This window comes from Zootoca vivipara, chromosome 5 (assembly GCF_963506605.1).
Source record: "Zootoca vivipara chromosome 5, rZooViv1.1, whole genome shotgun sequence".
Lineage (NCBI taxonomy): Eukaryota > Metazoa > Chordata > Lepidosauria > Squamata > Lacertidae > Zootoca > Zootoca vivipara.
Window position 1 is genome coordinate 5572131 of NC_083280.1, and position 20448 is coordinate 5592578.

Here is a 20448-nt window from a genome sequence, read left to right on the forward strand (position 1 = left end):
TTTTCTTTTCTTTGTTCCCGCTGTGATACGCGGCTATTTTATCTCATTAAATGCAAAAATAAGGAAAGCATTTTGACGTGCTTTCGAACTGCTAGGTTGGCAGGAGCTGGGACCGAGCAATGGGAGCTCACCCCGTCACAGGGATTCGAACCGCTGACCTTCTGATCAGCAAGCCCTAGGCTCAGTGGTTTAACCCACAGCGCCACCTGGGTCCCCTGGACTTAGCACGCACCCCTAATCTCTGATCCCCAGGCTGGTGCCCTTCCTTTACTTCTGCAGTCTTAGGGCGGTTGGTGGTCAATGCAGGGCGCATTCTGGCAGGGGAGGTTGAAGCAAGATTTCTGCCTCCCCCTCCTCTGGCTAATGGCTGAGGTTGTGGGATTCTTGCTGGGAGAAGGAGGGTGGAGATTCCTGGTGGCCCCTGGTCCTCTAGATTGGGGGTGGGGAGCTAGATCTGGCCACCCGCTGCAGGCCAAGCTTGATAGGTGACTCATCCCCCTGCACCCTGGTTTGGAATCAAGCCATTACTTGCCCTAGGCATGGCTTGGCTGACACAGCCTTGCAGACCAAATGGAGGTGCCTGGTGAGCCTAGTTAGGCCTGCAGGTCAGAGTTGCACAGCACTACTGTGGCTGGGGGCAGAGGTCAGAACATCCGCTTCCTTACTTCAAGCTCTGAACCTTGGACAGAAATGCCCTTCCTGTGGCCAGGTTTGACCCTCACTTCAGGCCACTGTGAAAGATGCATGGTTGGTGGCATGGCCCAGTCCTTTGACTTTCTGGGGAGCAAGCGATTCACATTTTGGGCAGAGGCAAAACAGGAAAAGGTGACCTCGCCTGGCTTAGGTTCCTCTGTGTGCTTAACCGGCCTTTTACGGCCTTGATGTGGCTGTAGCGCTGACCTCCCAACTTCCTCATCTGGAGCTCCTCCTGACTCTCTTCCAGTGAAGCCATTTGAGGGCTGCCGGTGTTGCCAGGAGCAAGTCTCCCATCTCTGCTGGAAGAGCTGGACTTACACCCAGCTCCACTGAGCTCCATGCTGTTTGCATTGTTTGCTGCCAGAATGTCCAGACCCTGCATGGGGGCACCTCTGACCTGCAGGTTGAATCCAGCCACCTATGCCTCTGTAACTGCCCTTGGGGTGTTCCCCATTCCATGTCCCTCTTCCCAGTCCGGGACACTTCCAGGACCTCCACTGTGGCCTCCCCAAATCCTTTTGTCCCGAGCTAGAACGTGTCCTTGAACTCTGATGGTGCCTTTTGCTTGTCTGGCTGGAGGATAGATAGGAGTGGCTCGTTTTGCATGGCTTGAATGCACACTGTTGGTGTGCCCATGTGGGGAAAAATTCCCCTGCCCTTCACCTTTTCCCACTCCTTGCTGGTGTTACTCCTGATGAAAGCCCTTGTTGCTGACACCAATGCAATTATTATTCAGTCTTTTTCCAGGACTATAACATGGAAGGGAGGGTTAAGGTGGCATCATCACAATAAACAAAAAGCAGCAAATTGGCTCTGGTAGTCTTATTGGTATTGCATTAAAACAACTCGTTTCTCCCCTGATCTAATTTCTGTTCTTTTCTCTCTCTCTCTCTTTTTTTAAAGGGACCCCTGAGAATAAACCCCAAGAAATACCACGAGGCCTTCATTCCATCTCCAGTAAGTAATGTGTAACACAGTAATCAGCAAATGTGCAGAAGGTGAACGGCTGGAGCACCAAGGAATTAAGTCCCAAGACATGCACAGAGCATGTAAAACCTTTGGGCGCAATCCACGAAGCATTGCTGCTACCCTGCCTCTGATCTGGGCAAATCTCGCTGAAACGAACGCCAGTATAACAGGAGGGGAGATTGGTGTTCTGGTACACGACGATCCGAACTTTTAGTGCTAGAGGTGATGTTCGTTCTGAGCTTGGCGAAGCCAGCTGAGCCCAGGTTGGAGACCACCAGCTAGCTCTAAACCCAAGGGTTTATGATTACGCTTACAGATGGCTTACAGATTTTCCCCTGACTTTAAGTTAAGCTCCCCCAAACAAATGTGCTTCTCTGCTGCTGGTTTGCAGCATGAGCTAATTTGCGAACTTGATATCAAAGTAATGTGCATGCTGCATTTTAACGTTCTTGTGTCTGAATGCCAAACCACGTGCGGTTTGTGAAACCTCTTTCAATCACAGACTGTGCATGCCTCCACTTTCTTTTTTTCTTTTTTTGTGGGGCCATTGGTTAAGAGAAATTAGGGGTGCTGGGGTTTCGGCTGTAGGGTGCCTTGTGAATGCAGGGTGTGCTCGCGCGTTGCTACACTAGTAGGAACCAACTTATTCATCCATTGAAGCTGAATGTTGAGAATTCAGGACACATACAAGGAAGCACTTCTTTACGTAGTGCGTAGCTAATCTATGGAACTCACTGCCCTAGGAGGCAGTGAGGGCCACTGAGTTGGGTGGCTTTAAAAGAGGATTAGACAAATTCGTAGAAGAGGAGAGGGCTATCAAGGGCTACTAGCCAGGATGGCTTTGCTCTGCCTCTACAATCGGAGTCAGCAATGCTTTTGAATAGCAGTTTCTGGAAACCACAGGCGGGAGAGAGTGCTGTCCTGTTGGAATCCTTCTAGCTGGTTTCCCATAGGCATCTAGTTGGCCTCTGTGAGAACAGGATGCTGGACTGGATCCAGCAGGCCTGATCCAGCAGGCTCTTCTTATTTTCTCATGGGTGGCTATGAGCCTGCTTTTGTTTTCTTTATTAATTTATTAAATTTGTATTACTGCCCACCCCTTCATCTGAAGATCTCAGGGCAGTTCACAGCATAAAAAGACAAGATAAAAACACAAAATATGCAATAGAAATAGGAACAGAAACAAAACAATAATCCCCGTTCCCCCCTCCAACAAACCTTTGGATGCTTTGTTTGCTTATAATCCTGTCCTTTCTCAAAGGACTTCAGTGTGGTATACATCTTTTAGGCCGGCCAACAACAGTCCTGCAAGGTAGGTTTGTCTGAGAGATCAAGCAAGCTTTATAGCAGAGTGGGGCTTTTTGCCTGGCCCGGGGGGGGGGGGAGAGGAATAGCTTAGTCGGTAGAGCAAGAGACTCTTAATCTCAGGGTTGCGGGTTCAGGCCCCACATTGGATGTAAAGATTCCTACACTGCAGGGGGTTGGGCTAGATGACCATTGTGGTCCCTTCCTGCATTCTAAGCTCTCAACCCTATTGCTAGAAGTCGTTCATGAGAGGTTGTAAGGCATCTACTTCAGGATAGTGTCAGCCCATGACTGGGGTGATGCAGGGATTCAATGATTAGTTAGCGTTAAGCCTGCCCACTTCTAGATGGGCACAACAAGGTTTGCCTCATCGAGGGACAACCTGAGCACCCTTAAGTCACTGCATGTGAGCAAGGGCAACCCATGCAGGCGCTCAGTTTGGCAGAGGCCCACATTGCACGGTTCTTCCCCCTTTAAAAATGTGTGTGGAAGAGGGCAGCTGAGTGGGTTCTTCTTAGCGCTAGTTCACATATTCCTTGTCACTTGCCCAGGGATGCATGAACTAGGCGGTAGACCGATCACATTTACTGATGTGCTATTGAATCTAATGCGCACCTCCGTTTTCAGAACCTTGAAACTGAAAAAAAGTATTTGCTGGCGAATGTAAACGTGCCATCAAATCTAATGCACACCTTAATTTTTGCAACATAATTTGGCAAAAAAATGGCATTAGATTCAAGTAAATCCGGTATATTGAAATGCATGCTGTTTTGAATATGCAGTTGTGCTGGTGCATAAAAAGACACCTACCGGTATTTGCATTTTGAGGGGACTGTATATTCATTATCAAACAGACAAAACAGCCCTGTAGATAATTCCTGTTGCTCATTAGCTGTGAGCTTATTTTTAAGAGCTTATTTTTCCAGTTTTATACAGCACAGATGCATGGATATGTGCAGGGGCCTTGGGTCACTCGCTGCGATCCTCTGCTTTGCTTTTTACCACAGGGTGGGCAGCATCCCAGTGCTTGCAGGCGCTTCCAAGGGGTCAAAGGTTGTGTCAGCTGACATCTCCAGAAAAGCCAGCCATTCTCCTTAAGACCCAATCCTAGGCTCATTCATAATTTTTAGTCATCAACAGTCCGGCGGGCAAATGTTAAAGTGGCACCAGGATAAAATGAGGCCCTAGATCTGCAAAGAATGAAATAATGTTTTTCAAAACTGAAATTTCATTGACGCTGACACAAAACCCCACACATACGCTAGGTAGAATAGAAGCATTGCCCCCCGATCCCACCCCACTCACCATTCCCCCCTCCACCTCTTTCCCCCTTTTCTTCACAGCAAATGAAAACCCAGCTTGAAAAAAGAGACATTGCATGCACAATGCGGATGGATGGCGGCTAACAGATTGAGGTTGTATCCTGACAAGACAGAAGTACTGTTCATGGGGGACAGGAGGCGGGCAGGTGTGGAGGACTCCCTGGTCCTGAATGGGGTAACTGTGCCCCTGAAGGACCAGGTGCGCATGCTGGGAGTCATTCTGGACTCACAGCTGTCCATGGAGGCACAGGTCAATTCTGTGTCCAGGGCAGCTGTCTATCAGCTCCATCTGGTACGCAGGCTGAGTCCCTACCTGCCCACGGACTGTCTTGCCAGAGTGGTGCATGCTCTGGTTATCTCCCACTTGAACTACTGCAATGCGCTCTACGTGGGGCTACCTTTGAAGGTGACCCGGAAACTACAGCTAATCCAAAATGCGGCAGCTAGACTGGTGGCTGGGAGCGGCCGCCGAGACCACATAACACCAGTCTTGAAAGATCTACATTGGCTCCCAGTACGTTTCCGAGCACAGTTCAAAGTGTTGGTGCTGACCTTTAAAGCCCTAAATGGCCTCGGTCCAGTATACCTGAAGGAGCGCCTCCACCCCCATCGTTCTGCCCGGACACTGAGGTCCAGTAGCGAGGGCCTTCTGACGGTTCCCTCGTTGCGAGAAGCCAAGTTGCAGGGAACCAGGAAGAGGGCCTTCTCGGTGGTGGCGCCTGCCCTGTGGAACGCCCTCCCATCAGATGTCAAAGAGAAAAACAGCTACCAGATTTTTAGAAGACATCTGAAGGCAGCCCTGTTTAGGGAGGCTTTTAATGTTTAATTGTTTTATTTCATTTCTCTGTTGCAAGCCGCTCGGAGTGGCTGGGGAAACCCAGCCAGATGGGCGGGGTATAAATAAATAATAATAATTATTATTATAAACTACCATAAGAAATCTTTAATAAAAATATATTAAAAACAAAAAACAAAACTGAAATTTAATTTGAGTTTCCTTGAAGCAGCTCCTGCTGTGTTTCGGTGTGCATAGGATTGTAGCCTTAGGCTTTGCTGAGGGCTGAGGAGGAATCCATTTGGGAAATCCCATGCACTCTTGGGGGCGTATGGGGACTGTGTGATTTAACCTCTTAGGTCCCGTTCTTTTGTGCAAACAACCTGTTTATGATAAACGACAGAACAAAGAGAGAGACGTTTCTAGTCTCCCTGGCTGGGGTGGCCTGTCTGGCATTGCAGCTGGCAGCTGGCAAGCTCACTTTTTAAGTCTTCCCTTATTGAGAAAGAACTAAGCGATTGGGGGGCGGGTGGGTTTTGAAGAAACTGCCACCTGTCACCTCCTGGCATGGCTAACTTTTGTAAGGGGAGGGGTTGCTGCAGCACGCGGGTGATGACTGAAATAAGAGGGCCCTTCTCCCGAATGATGATGTAAAGCATTTTTTAAGGACGTGGTGGGATTACTTGGGGAGTTGAGGTGAGAGGGGGATGGGGAAAGAGAAAATCTGGACTCGTCAGAGGAACAGCTTCCAGGCGGAATTACGCTAGTCCAAGAAGCTTTGCAATTTTTCTGCATCTTGTCATGGGAGGCAGCCTTTGCACAGCTGTTGAGCTGCTGCTACGGAGGGTAGCTTGTCTTGCTCTGGAGTCGCCTCCGTTTCACATCAGGGCAGCGGCCTTCTGCCTCTTTAGCAAAGAATCCCAGCCTCGGAGCCACGTGGAAGTTGGGCCTTCCTAGGCAATAATTTACTCCTTCGTAATAAATGCACAGTTCTTGCAGGTGTGGTGCTGATGCAAGACCTCTTCTCCCGGGACACTTGCCCCAGCGATACCTTGATGAGAAAATGCACACTCCATCTTTCTTCCCCCATCCCACAGTGTTGGGGTGAGGGGAACCTGGGAGGTGGCATCCCACTCTTGCATCCCTGAAAGCCGCATCTACCCTCTCAGCTTCTCCAGGTCAGCCACCTTGGCCTCAAGGGAATGAAGCTGTTCTCTGAAGGCCAGGAGCTCATTGCAGCAAGCAAACACCCACAACTTGTATCCAGCAGGCAGATGGTCAGAAATGTGACGTTCTGTACCTTAAGCTGTTAGCTTTCTACCTGCATGTCTTCTGCTGTTGTCCATTGACTTGCTCCTTACCTTGATGCCTTGTCACTCTTCACATGCTGGCCTCTTTTTCACAGTGCAATTTCTTTCTTAAATCAAGTCTATGTGGGTTGAACCAATTTTAAGGAAAGAGGATTTTTATTGCCAGCAAGGGAAAGTGGTGCTTCTGTTGGCTGGCAGCAATAATTAGCAGATAATTAAGGCAGCCTCTGAGCTTGCCTTAGAAAAATAAGAGACTCCATACTGCTAACATCTAATAGTGTTTTGCTAATGGATAAACTCCTGGTTTTGGTCATTTGAGTGGTGGCATCTTACTGTGGTTCAAAAGACTGATGGGATTGCTTCTCATTTCAGAATCTGGAAGGCTTCTGAGTGCGATTATTTGAATCTTCTTGCTTTTATTGTTGTGGGAAATCAGTAACTTGTGTCTCTGCTCCTCCACATGCAGCTGCTGGGTGACCTTGGACTAGTCACACTTCTCTGAAGTCTCTCAGCCCCACTCACCTCACAGAGTGTCTGTTGTGGGGGGGGGAGGAGATTGTTAGCCGCTTTGATACTCCTTTGGGTAGTGATAAAGCGGGATATCAAATCCAAATTTGACCACATAACCCGGGTCCTGAAAGACCTACATTGGCTCCCAGTACGTTTCCGAGCACAATTCAAAGTGTTGGTGCTGACCTTTAAAGCCCTAAATGGCCTCAGTCCAGTATACCTGAAGGAGCGTCTCCTCCCCCATCGTTCTGCCCGGACACTGAGGTCCAGCACCGAGGGCCTTCTGGCAGTTCCCTCGCTACGAGAAGCCAAGTTGCAGGGAACCAGGCAGAGGGCCTTCTCGGTAGTGGCACCCACCCTGTGGAATGCCCTCCCACCAGAGGTCAAAGAGAACAACAACTACCAGACCTTTAGAAGGCATCTCAAGGCAGCCCTGTTTAGGGAAGCTTTTAATGTTTGATGGATTTCTGTATTTTAATATTTTGTTGGAAGCTGCCCAGAGAGGCTGGGGGAACCCGGCCAGATGGGCGGGGTATAAATAATAAATTATTATTATTATTATTATTATTATTATTATTATTATTATTATTATTCCAAATCCAAACTCAAAAACCCACCTCTTCGTTGAAGCCTTTGGCTTACCTTTTCAGTCCTCTTTCTCCTCCCCGGGGTCTGTCTGCCTTCTGTGCTGCTTCTGCCCACCCAACAGACAGACAGAGGGGCTGTGGTGGGCTGGAGAGCTTCATGCTACCCTCAGGGGACACGCATGCAGAGGGGTATTGTCCAGCAGTGGCCTATTGGACCTGATCCTTGAGTCTTTTGGATTGGGCTCTGCATCTCTTGCCCCTCCCTCCTTTGAAAAGCCATTAAGACAAAGCAAAACACAGAACATTCCTTTCAGGGTGGCTGGGTGGATAGTCCAGGCTGTTGAGGCCACAGCCTTCTGCCTCCTTAATTTCCCCAGAGGCACATTTGTGTCCTTGTGCTTATGTGCCCCATGCCTTTAACTTCCTTACCGGTAGCAATGCCCCTGCATGTACCCTCGAAAAGCCATCCCATTTCAGACCATTGTGGCTCCAGGCTTTCACTACTACCGGTAGGGTGAGGAGACAGTGAACGTGCAATTCTGCGCAATTCTGCGGGCTTCGGTGAGAGCTTGACTTGTGAATCAGGCCAATGAATCCCATTGTTTCTCAAAGCCTTTATTATGCGCATCAGGATAAAAAGGGAGAACCAACTTGTAAACCCCCCCCCCCCCCCGGGAGACTATCCAAATCACTACATGCTCTCCTGGAAAAAGATGGAAGCTTTATTTGGTTCTGAGTGGTTTAATGTGTTGTCACCCACTCCCAACATTGCACACTGAAATGTGCAGAACTCTGAGAATTGGAAGCAATTTCAGACAGGGATCCAGATGTGCTAATGTGCTGGATTCCCCCCCCCCAAAAAAAACCCATGTAAGAATTAAACTTCTTGGCCTGGGTCACAGTCCTGGGTGTTTCACTGGGGAGAGTCTACATGGGGCAAAACTGCTTTTGATCCTGGAACAACAACAACAGCAACAACAGCAACACCCTGCCCACCTGGCTCTTCAACATGCAACTTTTAGAGTCAACTCTCCTAATGAAGGTGTCGATTCTTCTTCCAGGTGCATGTGACAGGCAGCCTTGTGATGTGCTAGGAAAACATCTATGAGCCATATGGCATATAGAAATGATGGGGGTCCTTGCGCAAAGTGCACCGAGTGAGGTAACTGGTGGTCTCATTCTGCCCCATGGAGGCTTACTACCTAGCCCCCAGCACAGATCCATATACCAAAGATCTCCTTCCTTTATCATGGAGGTGTCGTAGCTGGCGATGCTTTGGTAGGTCGTACCGTAAATTTGTGTTATTCTGACAGGCGCCGTACATTGGCGTCTCCTTTGCAGGTGCGATTCTGAAATTGCTCCCATGCTTCTGAAATTGCTCCGAACACCTCACTTTCATTGCCTCCTCAAATGACTGCTGCGGTTTAGGATTGGTTCTCTATGTCCCCACCCCACTTTTGGTATGGCTGAAATGGAGATTTAACAGAGGAGACCCTTGCTGAAAAGATCCCCCATGGCTCTGTGAAATGAATGAGGACAGGTTCCAATGTTTCTCTGCCTTGGCAGAAGACATTTTCACCAGCACATCTCATTTCCAGCTACTTACCTGTCGGCTGTGCCTTCATCCCCTCGGTGAGATTGGTCCAGCACAGCTTTCGCTCGGGATCCAATTTCTCTCTGCGATGGTCGCCCTTTTCCCTGAGCACTGTGCTATCTTGTCCATTTCACACCACTTGCAAGATTTCATGCCTGGGAGTGGCCGGGAATTCCTGGCAGCAGAGGACTCCCTCTGGCTTTACCACCAGGCAGCCCCATGAGGCTGCATGGCACGGCACTTCCGTTCCAGAACTGCAAAGCTGAGAAGCCTGCTCTCCGGGGCTGTTTTGGTGAACACGCTTCTGCTCGGGAAGGGCTTGGGGCCAGGGGAGAAGGGGGGGCCCTTGCCTTACACTGAGCCAGACCTATGGGGCCACTAGGTATATTGACTGGCAGAAGCTCTTGAAGGTCTCAGGCAGGGGACAGTTTTGAGCCCTACCTGAAGCTACCATTGGAGATTGAAGCTGGGTCCTTCTGCAAACAAAAGCAGATGCTTCATCGCTGAGCTACGGAGCTTCTCCAAGGGGAGTCAACAAGGGGCTATTGTTTTTATTTTAATGATGTATTTTTTGTTTTTATATTGTGATTTTATCCTGTGAACCACCCTGAGACCTGCAGTATAGGGCAGTATATAGAATAATTATAATTATAATATTCTGCTGGGGACAAATGAGGGAGGTCTTCATGGATGATGGAGATTTATAGTTCTGCAACATCTGGAGTGCCACAGACTCCCCACCTCTGCTTTAGTTGTCCAGTGTGAAAAGGATGTTCTTCTGAGAGACAGTTGAGGCCAAAAGGAGGGTCTTACCTGTGTCTGTGCAAACAGTACTCAGCCAGTAGAAGCACACTTCAGAATGCAAATACGTGGTTGCTTCCTCTCTAGCTGTAGACCATGTTCTACCTTCAAAAATCCTTGGGTGTCCTTGCAGTTCAAAGGGCAGTCATCTTGTTTCGAGGTTTTGATTCTTGTATGCACCCCAAGGGAACCCGCAAGAGGCTGTAGAGACTGACTATCCCTGACTTCCCCTCTTCTCAGGTGCAGGCTCTGAAAAGACTCTCATGGCATTCCTTGGTTTGTTGTCCTCGAGGTGTGATCATGCATTCTGAAACCAGCTTGTAGCTTTCCCAAACCCTCTTCCTCTGTGTAAGAGCCCTTTCTTTCCTTGTCTCTTCTAGGACAGCACCCGAGATATCTTCATTGATGGCGTCGTTGCTCGGAACAGAGCTCTGAATGGTGACATCGTGGTGGTGACTCTGCTTCCAAAAGATCAGTGGAAGGTCAGTGCTCAACCTTACCAGTTGAATTTATTTGGAAAGAAGACTCTGACCCTTTCTCGCAATTGTGAACGGTGCTGTTATCAAATTTATATGCCAGTTCAGCCAACCATCACCTTCTAAATGTTTTCCTTGTGGTGATGGTTGCTCTGACCTCTTTGTGGTCATTTTTCTTTTCTGTGTACCTTTGCTTTTTATGCAGCTTCATTTGGGTCCCTCCGCATGTTCAGAAAACTGGAACTTCTTGTTCTGATAATGCTTTCTATTTCCCTATTTATTTTTCGCTTCAGAATATAACAATGCTTTTTTTGGGTGGGTGGGTGGGGTCAGAGGACTTTGGTTTGTGTCCGTTCTGTGATCTTATCCTACTGCACTGGCCTTTGAATGCTTGGTTTTGCTTTGGTGCATTTAAACCGCCTTAACCTTATTTTTTTACTCTGCGCTGGATAGGAGTTCTTGGCCATTGAGCAGGCCTAAAGATTACCTTGAGAGAACTCTGGCTTGTCTGCTCGCTCGCCCTTGCCGTCTTGTCTCCCAGACCATAATTGCTTAGAGACTCTTGTTTGGGTGCCTGCGTGTGCTTTGTACAGTAAATATCTCGATCTCACCCTGAGGTTAGCAACCAAACATTAGGTAATTTGTAAATCCGAGGAGGAAATGGGATTCGTTTCCCTAAGCAGTCCCATGTGTTGAGGTGTTAATTCCATCGTGAGAGAGTGCGGGACAAGCCTGCGGCGATGGGTTTGCCCAGACAGAGTTGAATATTATTAGAATTGAATTAATTTGACTTAAAGGTTTTACTATTTTGAAGGACGAAGGGAAGTGCAGATGGGTGTAACTGAACTGAAAACAAGGGGCAAGCCAACACAATACTTAATCTTCTGTTATGGTTTGTTCATCCACCCCCCCACCCCCCCCTTCGCTTGTAGGAATGATGTCTTGAGTACAACAGATTGTTTGCTTCCTTTAACATCCAGCTCTTTGTGAAACGACTGATTTAAGTCCTTCCCTTCCAAGCCTTTTTCTAAACATGGACACATTACGCTAGATTATGGTTAATCCAATCTCTTATATAACTGCTGTCATTCTGTGCCTATCTGCATCTTTGGTTCTCATGGAACTAATTTTTCTTAGAATTGTTTTCCTTCTACCAGCATGGACTCATTTGCAATGTAATTGAATTGTATGGGTGTCTTGGAATCCACGCTTTGGAAAAGTCCGCTTACCTGTTGCTCCCAATCGAATGTTCCGCATTAAAAATTCGCCCCGATTGTATTTGCAATGTTCCTTTGTTCTTGGATCCTTTTTGGATCTGCCAAAGAGGAATTGTTTGAGAAGCTAACTAGTCTGATGATAAAATGGCTGAAGGAAGAGAAGCAAGGAACAATAGTTTAATGGGAAGCGTATAATCCACGTAACGCCTTTCCCAAAACAGGCTGCCTGCTCTAGCGGTGTTTAGCTAATCCTAAACAGCATGAACCTGGTGTATCCAAGAGACCCTCCTCCAAATGTTTTACCACTACGTCCAACATTAATTTAGATGTTGATGTCTGTCTTGTTCACGTTGTGCTGAAATAGCAAAAGAACACAAGAGGAGCCATCCTGGATCAGGCCCAAGGCGCGCCTAGGTTCAGCACCAGTGCTTTCTCAACTTGTGATTCCCAGCAACTGGTTTCCAGAGGCACCTTGTCTCTGACAGAGGAGGTAGAACACAGCCAACGTGGCTAGGAGCCATCGGCAGCCCCATCCTTTGTTCAGTCCTCTTTCAGAGCCACCCAAATTGGTGGCCACCATCACTGCCATCCCTTGCAGGAGCAAATTCCATAGTTTTAACTATTCTTACTGTGAAGTAGCATTTTTCTTTTGCCTGTCCTGACTCTTCCAACGTTCAGCTTCCCTGGATGTCCGTGAGTTCTAGTCTTATGAGAAAGAGAGGAAGAAAAACTTCTTTTTATTTGGTTTGTACCCTGCAATACACAATTTCATAGCCATCTATCATGCCACCTTTTTCTTGCCTTTTCTCTAAAGAGTCTGCATCCTTTCCTCACAGGGCACTCATTCCATCCTCATGATAATTTTGGTTACTCTTCCCTAAACCTCTTCCAATTCTATAATATTCTTTTTTTGAGGCAAGACAACCAGGCTTGTATACTGTAGCTTCCAAATGTATTCCAAATGCAGCTGCGCTGTAGTTTTGTAGAACAGCATTATGAAATTGGCAGTTTTATTTTCATTCACTTTCCGAGTGGTTCCTAGAATGCCATTCTCATTTTTTGTAACTGCTGCACCCTGTACTTACAGAGATTCACGCAGAGATGGGTTGCTGGGAGTTGCTGCCCATCTCTGGAACTCGCTTCCACTTGAGAGTGCTCAAAATCTGTGCCTTAGCATATTCTGAAGGAGATCAAAAACTTCCTAGTTTGGACAGTGTTTCGCTTATAGGTTTTTATTTATGGGTAGATCTTATTTATCCAAGCAAAATGAGAGATTTATTTAACTTGCTTATTTGGCGTTTCACTGGGAGCCAGTGTGGTGTAGTGATTAAGAGTGGTAGACTCGTAATCTGGGGAGCCGGGTTCGCGTCTCTGCTCCTCCACATGCAGCTGCTGGGTAACCTTGGGCTAGTCACACTTCTCTGAAGTCTCTCAGCCCCACCCACCTCACAGAGTGTTTGTGGTGGGGGAGGAAGGGAAAGGAGATTGTTAGCCGCTTTGAGACTCCTTAGGGTAGTGATAAAGCGGGATATCAAATCCAAACTACTCCTCCTCCTCCTCCTCCTCCTCCTCCTCCTCCTCCTCCTCCTCCTCCTCCTCCTCCTCCTCTTCTTCTTCTTCTTCTTCTTCTTCTTCTTCTTCTTCTTCTTCTTCTTCTTCTTCTTCTTCTTCTTCTTCTTCTTCTTCTTCTTCTTCTTCTTCTTCTTCTTCTTCTTCTTCTTCTCTGGCTTAAAAGTTTCCTTGAAATGCAATAACTCCATTGCACACTGAGATATCTGAAGGAAACTTAGCGTACATGTTCAAGGTACAGTTCTGTGCTTCAAGTTCAAATAGTAGCTTAAGCTCATGCTTTTTTCCCCCAAATGAGAGGAAAATGTAAAGTAAACCAAAACATGTTTGCATTATATTTGCATGTTCAGAAAACAAGTTTCTGTTTCCTGTTGAAAACTGTGCTCCACTAGTTTTCAAGAAAGCCAGGAACTGTTTAAATTAAAAGGCAATGTAGCAATGTCCTCTTCAGCATTAAAAGATAACAATATTTACTTTGATTTCTACTAAAAATGTTTTTTTTTTGGGGGGGGATCATGATTGGAAGGAGTCCCTCCAGTGTTCTGCATCATTGTGTAAATGTTGAAGGTTCCACTTTGTCCTGTACAATTGAGTGGGGAAAGATCATGGGAAGTGCTTCTTATGTACAGCAGCTTAGGGCTTTGCAAGAGAAGAATTTGGGTAGAACAAGTCTTTATTAAGTCAGTTTGCATCATCTCCTTTCCCCGGATCTTTATCAAAACTTGCAACTTGCTAAATATGAGCTGAATAATTTAGTTCCAGCTCAGGTTGAATTTGCATTGATGTGTTTGTGCCAGAAGTATCAGGAAACTGAAAGACGTTGGGTGAGATTTTGGCTTCCCATTTGGAAGAACTCAGAATTATGATTCTGGGTGTATGCAATAATGTGTACTCAACGCCAAAGGATATAAATTTAGATTTCAAAAGTACTACTCTATAGGAAGGATATTGAGACTATGGAATGTGAAATGTCAGTCCTTCCACAGTTAGATTTGCAGCAAAGGGAATTTCTTTCGGAGACTTTGCAGAGGGATGAAATCAAGAATTCCATTAATAGTATGAAGGCTAGGACAGTTCTGGGGCCATATGGTTTTTCTATAGGATGGTAGGAGGTATATTCAGATTTTTAAGTCACTATTTGTTTTGGCTTTATATAAAGCCCTAAACGGCCTCGGTCCGGTATACCTGAAGGAGCGTCTCCACCCCCATCGTTCTGCCCGGACACTGAGGTCCAGCACCAAGGGCCTTCTGGCGGTTCCCTCACTACGAGAAGCCAAGTTACAGGGAACCAGGCAGAGGGCCTTCTCGGTAGTGGCACCCACCCTGTGGAATGCCCTCCCACTAGAGGTCAAAGAGAACAACAATTACCAGACCTTTAGAAGGCATCTCAAGGCAGCCCTGTTTAGGGGAGCTTTTAATGTGTGATGGATTTCTGTATTTTAATGTTTGATGGATTTCTGTATTTTAGAATTTCTGTTTTGTTGGAAGCCGCCCAGAGTGGCTGGGGGAACCCGGCCAGATGGGCGGGGTATAAATAATAAATTATTATTATTATTATTATTATTATTATTATTATTATTATTATTATTAAGGCTCTTGGTCAAGGTACCCTTCTCTCGTCACTGTGCGATACTCGTATCTCTATTATTCCCAAGCCTGGTAAAAGAACTTGCTAGTTGTGCATATATTATCAGCAATACTTGCTAGCAGACTTTGGGCTGCGGTAGCAACTTTAATACACACAGATTAACTAGGTGAGCTTTATTTGTCAAAGGTAGAGAGCAGAGACTGTAAGGTTGGTAGCAAATTTTGTTGCTTCATATGGTAAGATAACTGATGTGACGGCTGTTCTTTTTCTTGATGCTGAAAAAGAGTTCAACAAAATATATTGGCAGTTTATTTCTGTTACTTTGGCGGGTGGGGGAACTGGGGTTCTTCAGGAATTTATGAATTGGATTAGACTCTCATACCTGCCTCCTCAGTCACAGGTGAGAATACATGGAATTCTTTCAAGCGTGTTTGGTTTAGAGAGAGATACAAGGCAGAACTACTCTCTTTCTCCTTCAATATTTGATTTATATTTGAAGGTGGTGGCATATGCAGTTAGGCAGACTAGAGGTTGTTGGTTTTGTGCATGAACAAATGGGGTTTAAAATAGCTGTGTATGCAGATGATTTATTATTATTATTTATTTAGTAGGCCTGAATCATCCACATCTGAGCTAACAGAATTTATCCATTATTTTGATGCAATTTCTTGCTATACAGTTAATTGGTTAAAATCGAAATTAAGTTGTCCAGTTTATGCACTAATTGACAATTTTTTTGGTGCCTGGAGGCATGTTTTGGATCCTAGACATATTTCTCAAATTATTAAATTGAATTTAAGTAAAGTCATAGAATAGAATATTGTAGAGCTGGAAGTAGATGACAGAAATAACTCATGATTTAGAAAGATGGTGATTACTTAGAATTAGGGATAAAGTTAATACACTCAAGATTAATATTTTGCCACAGATCATTTATTTCCTTTGGAAATAGAGAGGCAGTCCTTTTCGTGGCTGATCATTATATTTATACATTAGATCGAATCAGATGGCAATTCTTTTGTCATTTTCATTTTTGCCGTTGAGATACCCTTTACCTGCTTGTGTTGAATGGCAATTTCCTCAGCTATAGCACCTTTGGGTGCCTCTTTACAGCCTGCCAGTTCCTATATTGTTTGATGAAAAAGTTGTATCTCTGCAGAAAGCTTAAACCCCTAATGGTTGTTTATAAATGTTTCTTGCAAGGCAGCAACTTGGGTGCTCGGGATCTTTGAGATGAACGGAATAGGGAGAGTGCTCCATTCAGCCCAATTAATGGAAATCTTGCTACATACAAAATCTATAATGAGCATTTCTTTAGATTTAAAATTGTTGAATCTCTTGCCACTTTGTGCAGTTTAAGCGGGGAGGGAGGGAAGGCAATTATTTTAAAGTACCCCCTTGTAAATTTCTCTAATAGTTAGCAGATTAGGAATGAGTTTTGGGCTGACTCTGTGAACAGAGTTGAACAGGCTAACACGCTTTGGTCTGCCTTGGTAGGACTCCCCACCCCCAGTGAGTCTTATTTTGCAGCTCTTCCTACTTCTATGGGCTGTTAAAAGTCCTAAGCATTGCCTTGGAATCTCTAACGGTAGTAGGATTTCTGACAATACAATATCCTTCTCTTCATACAATATCCTGAGAAACAGCGTCCAGCACTCTTAAAATCGAGGTCCAAGATCCGTGAGCACCAGTAAAAGCACTGAGAGGTGAATGTCGGCTTCTTCCTGGTTCCAGCAAATTCTGCTTGATCTTAGCGGCTATTGCTTCACGCAGCTTCTGCCTAGGCTTCCAGACCTTTTCATTCCAAACTGCTTTCATATGATGTTTATGCTGGGATTTTATTGCATGCATACACACACACACACACACACAGAGAGAGAGAGAGAGAGAGAGAGAGAGAGAGAGAGAGAGAGAGAGAGAGAGAGAGAGAGAGTGGGTGAGAGAGTGTGTCTATTTAGCTCAGGGTCCCGAAACTAAGGCTTGGAGGCCGGATGCGGCCCAATAGCCTTCTCAATCCGGCCCGCGGACGGTCTGGGACTCAGCATGTTTTTACATGAGTAGAATGTGTCCTTTTATTTAAAATGCATCTCTGGGTTATTTATGGAGCATAGGAATTCGTTCACCCCCCCCCCAAATATAGTCCAGCGCCCCACAAGGTCTGAGGGACAGTAGACCAGCTCCCTGCTGAAAAAGTTTGCTGACCCCTGGTTTAGCTGATACTGTTCTATTTGCTGCTGCTATATTTCTTTTTATTTATTTGAAGAATGTATTAAATGCTTCCTATATATATTTTTAAAATGGAAGTGATATATGATGAAAGATTTTACAGAATCACTACATGCAAAATGATGCTAAGAAGATGCAAACAACAAACACCACCACAGTATAAAAAGGGAGTTGGCATAAAATTGACAGCAGGCATAAAGACATTATGTTGTTACAGTTTTATTATGTCGTGACAGTTGAAGGGTTCTAATTTTGTGTGCCCCCTTCAGAGTGGTAGACTTGAGAGGTGTCCTAAAAGAATGGAGAAGAAGTAAACAAATGAATAAGATGACGAATCTGGCTGGCATTGGCATGGAGACCACTTGTTTGGAAGTTCTGGTAGGGTGGATGAGGAATGAACACAGGCTTCCATCAAGTCGTGCCCTTGGTCCATCCAGCTCAGTCTACTGGTCTACTGGCAGGAGCTACTCTAGGGTTGCAGCCAGAGTGTCTTTTTAAACCCTACCAGGAGATTGCAGGGATTGAACCTGGTACCTTCTGCATGCAAAGTAGATGCCCTTCTACAGAGCTATGGCCTTTTCAGCAGCTCTAGGCAATGGCGCAAAGGAACCGAGTGGGCCTTTCTCCACTCCCTGTTTGTGGAGTTCCTCCTGCTCAAGATAACCTGCTTGTCCCTCTTCCTGCAAATCTTTCTCACCCCTTGGATTGTGCAGTTTGGGGGCTGCTCTCCAGAATCTGGGTTTTGGAGGCCTGTTGTGATCTGCTGGTTGAGAATGCAGTGCTCTTTGCTTTGCAGAGCTGGTTGCCGTTGAAGACTTCTTCTGGTGTCCCTTTGGAAAGGCCTGTGCGGATGTAGACAGCTACTTCCAAGCACCAGTTGTCAGCCCAGCTCCTGGCCTGCAATTCCTTTGGAAGGTGCAGCAGAAGTCAAGGCCTTTCCCAGGGCAAAGGGTGTGGTCCTTCCAAGTGAACACTCTCACTTCCTTTCCGTCATTTTATTAGCTGGGAAGTGGGCTGGGTCGCCATCTGCATTGGAGGTTAATGGGAGGGGATGCCCCACCGCGTGGAGGTTAACAGGAAGATAACCTGGAGGTTAACAGAAAGACATGGGATATGCAGAAATGGCGAAACTTACCAGAAGAATAAGAAATCAAGATAACAAACTTTTTATAAAAGAATGGAAATGGCTTATTGAATATTTACAGATAAATTGTAAACAGATAAGAACATGATGTTAATTTGGATATGCAGAAGGTATTAAAAATAAATTTAAGGAACCGCAGAAAGAGGGGGAAAGAAGTCACGTTTTGAAATGTTAAAGTGATTGTAAAATCAGTGAAATGTATAGAACTGAAAAGTATAAATAAATTTTAAAACAACAACAACAACAACAACAACAACAACAACAACAACAACAACAACAACAGAAAGATAACCTGAGTTGGCATGGTTAATCAGATCACGCCAATTCCAGGGATCAAACTGGGGTGTTTTGTCTGTGGCTGCCTTTGTAGAGGGCTGCCTTTGAAGATGCTTCCAAATGCCACACAGCAGTGAATAGATCAGAGAAGAGGCATATGTTTGCATTTGGAAATTTGCGTGCGTTTTTTAGAAAGCCCTTTGGGCGGCAGCACCTTTGGAACTCCCTGCCTGTTGATGCCAGGCAGGTGCCTTTGCTGTACTCTTTGGTGCCTGCTTAAAACGTTTTTGTTTAGAAAAACCAACCCAGACACATAGGAGTTGCATGTGCTGTATTTCTTTTTAAGCTATTGCTGGTTTTAGTCATATTTTGACTAACTGTTTTTATTGATAATTTTAATGCTTTACTTTAGATTTTTATACAGGTTTCTTGCAAACAAAAGGTATATAAATTGAGCTAGTTAATTAACTAATTAATTAATAAAGAGCCACATTTTCCACACCTCAATGCAGTTTTTATTTCTTGTGTCGGATAAAAAGTTGCATCGGAAGCATCTCAGAAGCTTTCGGCACAAAGCTGGCACTATGCACTATTGTAAACATGCATGGAAACCCTAAGCCATATTTCCCTCTTTTTAAAAATGATAAAAATGATTATTATAATGCGATAAAACTTACTATGCCCTGACACCATCATGCTTCACAGCTCCATGTGCCCTCTTTGATTTAATGGCTGCCACTGGTGGGGAAATGCTCATTCTCACAATGTCGTGGAGTAAGCACTCATGTTCCATCACAGGAGGGGGGGGGGAAACATGACCCAGAACTGCTCTTTTCAGTGCCAGCCCTTTGAATGTTATAGTTCCCCCTCCCTGGCAACAACCCTGATTATTCAGCATAGTTACGTCTAAGCAAGTGAAGTAAGCTGGTTTATTTGGGGGTGATGAACTGGCCTGCAAATGATGCATCAAGATTGTATCCCACTTTTTAAAAAAAATTATTTATACTTTTCGAGTTTATACATTTTACTAATTATACATTTCACTAATTTTACATTCATTTTGACATTTCAAAACTTGACTTCCTTCCCCATCTTTCTGCGGTTCCTTAAATTTATTTTTACTATCTTCTGCATATCCGAATTAACTTAATTTGCTCATTTATTCATCTTCTTTAAATATATACTTTTATGAAACTGCAGGTTATTACAAGAATCCTGCCAATGTTCTTATCTGTTTACAATTTATCTGTAAATATTCAATAAACCATTTCCATTCTTTTATCTAAAAAAATTGTTTTCTTGATTTCTTATTCTTCTGGTAAGTTTCTCCGTTTCTGCATATTCCATAAGTTTTGTATTCATTCTTCCTTTGCTGTGACTTCTGCTTCTTTCCATTTTGGGTCGAATGACATTCCTGCCGCTGTAGTAGCATACATGAATAAGTTTCTACTGTATACATTTTAGGTAGTTCTGTCCCTAAAATTCCCAAAAGAAAAACTTCTGGGTTTTTTTTTACAAAGGTTATTTTAAACATCCTTTTCATTTTCTTATATATCATTTCCCTAGGAAATGTATCCCACTTTTTTGCCTTGGGAAAACTGGGACATGGTGGGTCACGATGGCTGTATTTGTTGGAGAAAGAAAAGATTTGCTGGAAAAAGAAAACATCCACTTACAGTGATATTGAATGGAACTCTTTCTCTCTTTCTCTAAGGAGACTTTTCCTTCTCTTGTAGACACTGAGGGATGATGTCTGAAAAGGGGCCCACCCATGTCTGCTAGCTGGACAAGCCAGTCTTTTGGCCACTGGTTGCTTATCAGGTCGTTTCAGACCAGCCTTCCCCAATCAGGTGCCCTCCAGATGTTTGGGACTACAGCTCTCATCAGCCTCAGCCATCAGTTGTGCTGGCTGGGGCTGTTGAGAATCATAATCCAAAACATCTGGCCATCACCTGGTAGCGGAGGCCTCTTTCTACCGTAGGAGATCTGGTCACCCTTTATTCTCACCTACTGGAGAGAGATAGGGAGTGTCTGCTTGTCTTAATCTACCATTGACGCTACATAAATACAGTGGTGCGAATTT

The 20448-nt window shown here is 45.1% G+C and overlaps 1 protein-coding gene across 5 annotated transcripts in view; it reads left to right on the forward strand.

The window, feature by feature from the left end:
* Window positions 1-20448, forward strand: part of DIS3L2 (DIS3 like 3'-5' exoribonuclease 2) — a 199118-nt gene that overhangs the window by 29797 nt on the left and 148873 nt on the right. For all 5 annotated transcript variants that reach the window (XM_035132946.2, XM_035132943.2, XM_035132940.2 and 2 more), the window contains 2 exons: window positions 1600-1653; window positions 10250-10351. In XM_035132946.2, coding sequence (XP_034988837.1) covers window positions 1600-1653; window positions 10250-10351 — 156 coding nt within the window. The remainder of the gene's footprint in view (window positions 1-1599; window positions 1654-10249; window positions 10352-20448) is intronic.